This window comes from Oryzias melastigma, linkage group LG3 (genome assembly GCF_002922805.2).
Source record: "Oryzias melastigma strain HK-1 linkage group LG3, ASM292280v2, whole genome shotgun sequence".
Classification (NCBI taxonomy): Eukaryota; Metazoa; Chordata; class Actinopteri; order Beloniformes; family Adrianichthyidae; genus Oryzias; species Oryzias melastigma.
The window spans coordinates 26,073,910-26,083,533 of NC_050514.1; the positions used below are offsets into that span (position 1 = coordinate 26,073,910).

At 37.7% G+C, this 9,624-nt stretch overlaps 1 protein-coding gene across 1 annotated transcript in view; it reads right to left on the bottom strand.

Annotated features, from left to right (window-relative positions):
• Positions 1-4,689: 4,689 nt before the first annotated feature.
• lpcat2 (lysophosphatidylcholine acyltransferase 2) overlaps positions 4,690-9,624 on the bottom strand; it is a 12,413-nt gene continuing 7,478 nt past the window's right edge. Inside the window, exons 9-14 of the mRNA XM_024295501.2 lie at positions 8,987-9,069; positions 8,655-8,780; positions 8,428-8,581; positions 8,230-8,328; positions 6,661-6,802; positions 4,690-6,569 (exon numbers count right to left, since the gene is read on the bottom strand). Of these exons, the coding sequence (XP_024151269.1) occupies positions 6,391-6,569; positions 6,661-6,802; positions 8,230-8,328; positions 8,428-8,581; positions 8,655-8,780; positions 8,987-9,069 (783 nt within the window). The 3' untranslated portion in view covers positions 4,690-6,390. The remainder of the gene's footprint in view (positions 6,570-6,660; positions 6,803-8,229; positions 8,329-8,427; positions 8,582-8,654; positions 8,781-8,986; positions 9,070-9,624) is intronic.

The window sequence follows — 9,624 nt, forward strand, 5'->3', positions numbered from 1 at the left end:
CTTTCAAGTGATCTACTTATTATGACCTGATTGCTTGAAATAAACCATTTCATTCATTCATTCATTCAAAATCTTTCCCAGAGGTCTTCTAGTTTTGATCATGAAGTTTTTAGCCTATTGATCAAAAAGCCAGTGAATTTTTTAAGACATACTTTCTGCAAAGCAGTAGGAGCTCATTAGAAATTATCCTCTGAGTTATAGGTGGGACTATTTGCACGGAAGTAACCCAATAATGATTTCCCATAATTTCTTTGTTTATTCTTTCTCCCGCTAGCTTACAGCCCCTCACAATCCCAAGCTAGCATTAGCGTAGCAAAAGAAAAAAAAATGGCAAGCAATATCAGAGATGTGCAGCTTTACCGTTTTGATCCAGATGGCAGATCAGACGAGAAAAAGGAAGACGTTGATGAATCTATTCACAGAATTAGAGCAGAGCAGGAAGACTTTGACCCGCCCATCGCAGTTGCTGTATCACAAACTTGAGCTTTTTCAAACCGCTGGTTTTTATCTGCTCCTGATCCATCACCATTTGAGTAAAGAAACACTCAGAAACACGGTTTAAATCTTGAATTATTCTATATATGTCCTCAATCACAAGAAAAATACTACAGGGACATGTTTGAAACAGGATTTTTTTTTATTCTAGTGAGTCTTTAAGATTGAACTACTTCAAGAAGAACTACCTCATAAGCATTAACAAGCAATTTATAAAAGCATTACTAATGCGTTTATAGATTAATCTGAATTCTCCCCCTATGGCTGCTTCCTACCCCTACATGTAGCCCTCCAAATGAAAAAAATATGCAAAAATAGTGTCTTCAATTTCAGGCGTTACTACCACTCAATGATGTCATCACTATTCGCTGGTCATTTGTGTAGCTGTCTGCGCTCAGAAAATACAGAAATTCGGTTTTACAACTTTAAAAATTCCTAAAACAAAAATTCATTACTTAAATTTAAATGAAAACTTTTGTGCTTCAGAGCACATCCAAGTGAAAAAAAATAAATTTCTTCTCAGTCACCCTCCTGGCGGAGGGATACCCAGCCTTAAGTCACTACGGTTTGCCCTTAAAAAACTAGATTGGCACCACTACAGCTTCAAATGCCCCTACAATTGGAGGGGTAGGGGAAGAATGTGGATTATAAATCATTTATTTGCACTGATGAGTGCCTAAGAAAGGCCTTTTAAAGTAATAATACAACCTCAGAATGACCATGAAATATTACATGTTGCCCTTCACCCATAAAAAAATAAAAATCAAACTTAGAAATGAGAAACACCCAAAGCCATTATGCAAGAAAACAAACCTGGGCAGCAGCAGATACCCCTGTTGAATGACCTTTGTTTCATTGGCATCCCAAACTTTGCCCTCACCAGAACCTTCGCTGTTCCAATCAACTGTCACATGGGAAATGAGAAACAATCATTTTCCGGAAAGAATGACGGAAGAGAGAAAATCAACAAGGTGTCAGTTGGTGCGCTGAGGAAGCCCAACAATGAGATTTGGAGGAACTCCCTGAAGAGCTGAAGAAGACCGGCTGCCAGGCTCGATCCTGCAGGAATCAAAGGTGGTGTGTGTGTGTGTTGTGGTGATGGTTGTGTGAAAGCACAACACAGATGTGCAAAATTTCACACCAAAGTTAGAGTCTGAGAAACGAACATCACGAGCTGTAAATTCATTATCTGAACGCTGCAGCTGGACTATGTATAAAAGGATTGGAGTGTTTTTTGCATCACATGCTGACAGACCCTTTGAAAATCTGAGATTTACTCTGTAAAAAGTGAGGAAATACTTTTGAAAAAATGACAGTAAATCAGTGAAACACCACAGATTATCACATCTGATAAAGCTTTGACGTACAAGACTTTCGAGTCTACGGCCTTCAGAATTTACGAGGTATTTGGATCTCTCACTTTACTTTTGATCGGAAATTCTGCACCAGCAAATTGCTGCTTTTCTCTAACCTCTGAGTTGATGTTTGTGCATGTTGTGTTGACCTTTTGACTCCCTACATCCATGTTCGTCAGGCAGGGCGAAGCTAGGGTCAAAAGAGCACTCGGACACACCCACTTATCCTGTTGATACAGCTAAAAAAATCATTCTATAGGAACTTAGAGCTCAAATAACCTTTATTTCATCCTCTTGTGTGATTTCCTTTAAACATTCTCCCACTAATTGATGCCAAAGTACAAAGTATTTAATATTTATTCTTGGAAATATTTAAAAAAGTGACATAAACTTTGCATAAGATAGTGTAGGGGTGTAAAGTTTTAAGAAAATATTCATGTTAGTCACAACTGTCGACTATTAAAATAGTCTTTTTTTTAATCTCAAAACTGCGGTGCACGCTTTCTAATGTTTGCCATTGTCTTGAAACATGCACAGCAATGCTAATCTGGATGTGATGTCACAGGAAGTTATAGGAAGACAGGGGTACCAAACGCCATAGTAGCTTGAAAGCAGGAAGCATAAAAAAATAAAAAATAAAACAAAAGACAAAAGTGTCTAACGCAATATCTGCAAGGCAGAACTTGTTCCATATCAGCAATATGGCGACGTATGAGCACATGAAGAGGAAGCACGCTTTGACCAAGTATGATAACCCTGGAAAAGGATTGTTATCTAGCTAAGCTAAGCTAACATTAGCGCAAACTTATTAGCTAAATGTTTTCTGTGCATTCCTGCAACTTCTACCCCATTTGTCTCTGCTGAAGGGAACATCTGCTCTCAAGTCTTTCTCTGAGACATGTAGAAATGCTAACTTTCCTGGCTACAAACAAGAGCTTCGTACAGTTTGGACTTATATAGAGTCAGAGTCCAGTGAAGTTGAATACAGTTGTGCAGGCTCAGCATAAAAAAATGCACTTCTGTTGTATTTGAGGTAGTGAGACCAAAACTTTTTTTTTTTTTTTTTGTGAAAAACAGTTCCTTAGTTTCACATTTGATTTAAGTCTTGTTTTCATGCCAGAAACAAATGAAAGAAAGAAGCTGCATGATTCTTTAAAGGTTTAATGTTTAATAAATTATCTTCTTGATTGTTTTTATTTTTAGTTAGCACATAGCTTAAACACTTTAAGTTTAATGCTAATGATGGTTAAGGTATGCATGACCAGAGTAGTCGACAAACTGAAAAATAATCAGTGATTAGACGTTTATTAAAAGGCCATACCGTGATTTTTTTTTAGTCTTTTAGAGTAAACTATATCCATATAAATGATCTTATATTACCTCTGGAACACAGACAGCTAGCGTCTGCTGTGCACGAGCCTGTGAAGCTAACTGATCTCACCGCTAGGTCTAGCTACTAGCTTTGCAGAGAAAGTGTTTGTGTTAACTTGGGGGCGGAGCGTACTGTTCCTGGAAGGGGCTGTCTCCCGTTGTGACATCATCACTTGAGGACCCTCTCGTTTTTGTGGGTATGGGAGGAAGCAGGTTTTTAGAGGATTACTCAGAAATGCTTGAATGGCTCAAAATACTGCTTTAAGGTTCTTTATAGTGAGGAATGAACAGTATAATACACTTAAAAGCTCCAAAAATGTAAAATAATCATTTGTGGCAGCCCTATTCCCAATATTGAGCTTGTGAACTGTCACACAAAAATGTTAGGAAGTTTTAAAGTGGGACAAATGAAATAAAAAGTTGATATTTTTGCTAAGACTGCCGAGCTTTCTGGAGAAATCCACACGCAGTCGGGCGGCTTCAGCTTAACGGCGAGGCCTGTTGCTTTTGACCTTTTCCTTCAGCTTCACAGAGAGCCTCTCATCCCTATGAAGTCTGCGTCCAGCTCGTGTTCACAAACAGGCGCTGCTCATTCACTCAGGTCCTGAGGAGACCAAATCAAATTACCAACACATCTCTCCCACAATCTACTGCGACAGGATTACCCTGCAGGCAGGGCTGAAATGGATACAGCAATATACGACCAGAGGAGAGCAGGAGAAGGAGGAGAGCGGCACGGCGGCGGCAGAAGGAGTCGAACTGTTGTAAGCAAGGCAACGATGTGATTTAATTGATTTGATGCCATCTCATCAATTTTGATCAAAATGAAATGAGCCTCTGTAAGACTGAAAAGGTTAGGACAAATTGAACGTGGATATCACAGCTGGTAATCACAGCTTGTCTAACAAGGAGCTTTTAATGAGGACATCCTCTTTCCATCCTTCATTTCTGCCTCCTTTGAGCACATACTGCTGACTGCAACTTCTAAGTGTTGCAGTGCAGATAACATCAAAATCTATGATGTTCAAAGCTGTTTTTATTAGCTCATAGATTTGTCCACTTCAAATATGCAAGAATCAGTGAGAAGTCACAAATGAACTTTTTGTCTCCATAACCGTGTGAAGGAAAAATGAAAATTCTCAGTATGAATCAAATCGTTTATTTCATTCTAATTTTTTACAAATGAACAAAACTGCATATATTAATCTTTTCATTGAATGATGTATTGTAAGTTGTAGAATCAACATATTCTTTAATTTCAGATGGCTTTACATGAAATTGTAAAATTAAAAAAAAGAAGTGGAAAAAAAAATTAAATGTGCCGCCACATTATCAGGTAACTACTGGCACCTTGTGGCCAGTTTGAGAAAATATCTCCAGCTCCTTACACTTGTTTCTCAATAAAAACAGTCAGAAAAAGTAATTATAAGTTTCCCAAGTGAAAAGAAAAAACCCACAAAGCAGGACAGAGTGTTGCATTCTTGATTTATTTTAAAAAGCAGACATTGCAGTAATAACAAGAAAAGAAAAAAACACAGCTAATTGCCACACACCCTGCTAAATAAATAACAATGCCGCTTGTTAATCTCAAAGTATATCTCCCTGGGACACACTCCTGTAGAGAAGCACTGTTGCCTTTTTGCTCACAAATTGCCCTATTTTCAATGGTTGATTTGCTTTAGTAAACCTAAAGCCGCAAAGAAGCAGCGATGCTGTCTCAGCAACAACAACCTTTTGTAGAAATGCAAATGGATACACATGCAAAGCAAACTTTTGGCTAATTATGAAGCTGTTTTTACAAGGCCTGTGTCCCTAAGCGGCCTAAAAAAAGTGTAATGCGCAGCAGCTATGCTTGTTGTAAACATTTCTCCGACACAGAGTGTGTCTGTGGGTCGCTGCTCTGGAAACATCTTGCTGAACGCTAATTATATTGCAAAACAGAAGCACAGAGATTTATTTTAATGTAAAAATGTGTTGGTTTGGCAATTTCTCTTTTTTTAAAAATGGATAAATAAAAGTAAACAGGGATGTGTTCATTTCAGTCAAGTAGATGATGTGGATACAAACACAGCATTGTTAAGCTCAAGTGTCTGAAGCTAATATTTGCAGTTTACACTCGTATTAAAAATGATTACTTTTCCTATAAACATTATATTCTAAAAAAAAGAAAAACTTATATTAGCTCAGTGTTTTCTAACCCCTGTATATAGGACAAACTATTCTGCACGTTTTCTGTGTTCCTCTGCTTAAACACACAACTTTTTGGGTGTTTTTGACTGTTCTTGTAGCATTTTCTCATGATGGAGGACATATATAATGCTAATTAAGCTTAAAATTACATTTCTGAATATTTATTTATTTAAATAATCATAAATCAGGAGCAGACAAAAAAAATGCAATTTGAAAAAGATCAAATTTATGATGTTCCGCTCCAAAACTGGAAAGCTCAGATAATTCTTACTGTTTTTGTTAAAATGGTAATGTAAGGTTGAGGGGGAAACGGAGCGCTCTCAGAAACGGTAAAGGGGGGGTGCCAACGGTATCACCCACAATTCACTGCAAAAACTGATCTTAAGAAAGTAAAAATATTAGTTTTTTAGGAAAACTATCTTAGTTTCTGTCTTGTAAGAAAAACAATCTTAAAGAAGAAACACAGTGACGTTCTTGTCAGCGCCTCTCTCCAAAACGTATAAACCCAAGCTACTCTCTCAACATCATCCATGTTTTCTATGATGTGGCAACGACTGAATTCCAGAACAATTTCGTTGAACAGTAAATTTCAGAGGCGGCAGACGAGAATCTGATGCGCCTGCCGCGTTCAGTGTGAATGCAAATTAAGTGTTGCTCTGCAGAAAATATGTTCTAGAAAATTATTTTTTTTAAATTTAGGCAAAAAAACGGCATCATCGTGATTAAAAGACCTCTGGAAATGCTTCTAAATGTAATCAAAAGATAATTGGAGTGAGACTTAAGACAGGGTAGGATAGAAAACGTGTACTTTGTACTGTCGACTAACGATCGGAAGAATGTATGCAATGGATAAGCTCTTATTTATCTTATTGTTTTAAGGCACTAAAATGGAATTCAGAAGTTTTTATAAACAAACGTGTTTTTTGTCTTTTTTAAATTTTTTGGTTTTCCTAAGAAAATGTCATGATTGTCTTCAGTTTCAGTCCTCCTTCTTGTCTGAGGTGCTCTCTTCACTCGTTTCTTCTGACGTTGTCTCACCAGCAAACTCCAAATCACCCGAACCTGCCTCCTGGATCGCCTGGTACCTCTGGAGCTCCAGGTAGGTGGTGAAAAGCTTGGCGTACTCTGGATGAGTCCTGGCAAAGGCTTGGAACTCATCTTATAAAGAAGAAGAGAGAAAAAAAAACTGAATTGTTGTTCTCATCTGATCCCAATATCTTGCACAGAACTTAAAAGTTACTGAACTTACTGAAGGTGATGAAACCAGAACCATCTGCATCAATATCCTTGAAGAGTGTGTTAACATTCAGATCCGACACACCCAGAGCCGAGCGCAGCAGCGCCGTGAACTCATCAGGAGTGATTTTCTCGTCCTCGTCCATGTCAAACAGCTGCAAAGAAGGGAAAACGCCATTTTGAGGTTTTTTTTTTTAAATGTCGCCGGGCCGGGGGAGAAATTCAATTTTAAAGGATGGAGCGGAGGGCGAGATACGATCCAGCATCATAGATCAACGTCTGATAAACGAGTTGACCAAAAATAACCCTTTAGTTCCACTCCGCCAGCACAAAGTTGTTTGTCAAAATCCAACATCTGAGCCGATGTCCAGCCAACAGACACACGCTGTTAACGTGACATGAGCCATGCCTTTGAATTCTGCCTCCTGCGATAAGAACGCCGTGTGAATGCAGAAGAAACAAGGCTGGGAGGTGAATCTTTATAACATATGGTCACATTTTCACTATTTCTTGTCCACTTTGCAACATTTCCTTAGTCTTTAACAGCAAACATTTGGCACAAATCCAATGGACAATAGTGTGATTTTGATGGAGGCAGAGAGGAAGATTTTTATCCTGTCTATAATTTTGAGATTAACAAGAAAAACTAGAAAAGTCGCATTACCTGCGATAATGCTAGTTTTTTGCTGAAAGTAGCTGCTGAAGATGATGAAACTTTTTACTTTATTGCTGAAGGGATTTGCTAAAATTGCAAAGATATTTGTAAAATGTTAAATTTGCTAAAAAACTGGAAATTTTGTTAAAGACCGCTGAATTTGATGTAAATTTCTAAAGAAATTGTTGTAAAATTCCTCAAAAATCCCCCACTCACATGTCAATTTTGGAAAAATATTTAGTGTTGCTTAAATATGAGCTAAACTCCAAATTAGCCCAAAAAACTTTGGTAGTATGCTAAATTAGCCAATAAAGCCAGCTTGTTGCTTAAATACTAGCTAAACTTCAAAATAGTCTAAAATTCCTCAGTAAATTAGCAAAAAACGTTAGCCAGTTGCTAAAATAGAAGCTAAACTCTAAACTAGCATAAAAAACCTTAGTAGAGGCCAAATTAGCCAAAAAAGCTAGCTCGTTGCTTAAATATTAGCTAAATTCCAAAATAGCTTAAAATTCCTCAGTAAACTAAATTAGCCCAAAACACTAGGTATTAGCTAAACTTCAGTTTATTTGAAAATTATTGTAAGATTAAAACATATTCCATGAATATATTTAAAGGTTTGTTGCTAATCTACTTAAAATTTTGAATTCTGAAGGCTTTCTCATTCATTCCCTATGGGGCACATTTTGCTCAAATATTTTAAAAACTATAAAGTTTATGAATACCAAAAAAACAAGCAGTAATGTCCTGAACAAGCTGAACATTTTGATACCGAGATTGCTGAAATCGCTGAAAAATGTGGTTGAATTTTTACGTGTCGAAAAATGTACAGAAGGGATCTGGAGGATCGCTATATTGTGAATGCCTCCTAACCATCACGCAAATGTCATTTATGTAGATTCAATGGAATAAAAACGTCATCACATCTACCTTAAAAGCCATCCTGAGAACATCTTCGGTGTTAGCTGGTCGACAGAGAATGGTCAGACCGATGACGTACTCCCTGAAGTCGATGGTTCCATCTCCATTCTGGATAAATCAAACGTTATTTCCAAACATTTGTCTTAAATGCGGCTTTGAAATGATTCATTTTCTACTAAACTGGTGTAAAACTAGGGTTGTTCTCACCCTGTCAAACAGTGCAAACAGCTCCTCCAAGGCTGGGCTAACAGGAAGCTTTAGGAATCTGGCAAACTCGTCAAGAGATATGCGTCCTCCCTTACAAGACCTGGCAATGGATGCAAAGCTCTCCAGCTCCCTCTTCACACTGTCCCACTTCAGACTGGTCGGACAGAAACGTTTATTACAATTTCATTCTTAAGTGGTTAAAACGGACCGTGGCGAGGTGTTCTTACTTGAGTTTGCGGCTGATTTTGGTGAACTCCACCAGGCCGGCCTCCATTGGGAGAGTGAGTTCACCAGCTGAGATCATCAGGCGGCAGTCTTCATACGTGTGGTCGGTCACGGGAATTCTCAAAGCCCTGAGAGTACAAGAGGCCTTCAGGTCACACTTTGGAAAGTTGGAATTAAAATATTTCTCATGACTTCATCAGTGACTTGTAGAACGTTCTGCTTCCACTTCTGTTGAGCCTTTTTTATTGCTTTCTTGGGATGTGAAATTCAAAGAAAGGAAGGTTTTTCAACAATGCAAAGTGCACGCCACAGGTTATAGTTGAAGAACACTCACTGAGCCATGGTTTCTCTGACTCTACTGGCAAACAGAGCCGGGCTTTTCTTCTCCTCCTCTGTGGGGATGTGTGGAGGCAGAAACTGAAAAATAAAAAAAGATGGAGAAAACAGCAGATCAGCTTCAACATCTCTGCTTAAAGGGAATGGACTGAAGGGTGTGACAGACTATTGGATGATAATTGCTAATATCAATTTTCTGAAGGCGTATAGTGTTCTAGTCGAGCTCTCTTCTTTTTTTTTTCTTTTTTTTAATTTGCTGTTTTTTTATATGTATCAGTAATAGCCACCCACATTGAATATAAATGTTATTGGGAACAAAGGCTTTCTATTCTATTCTATATTGTATTATGCTATGCAAAACAATACTATTCTATTTCTGGAATTGACACAAAGAAGTGTTTTGTGTTGCAGTTCCCAAAATGACCACTAGAGGACAGATGCAGATAGGGTTATTTTCCATCAACTCAGATTTATATTAAAAAATGCTTTCTGGTTTTAATGATCTTTTCAATTTATATTGCTTAATTCTTATTCATTATAATGTTGAGTTTTTTTTGTTTTTTAAGTGGATGCATTGATAGACTCAGCAGAGCTTTAACTCTTCTTTGTCGCCATTTTTTGCTGGTTTCTAAATAT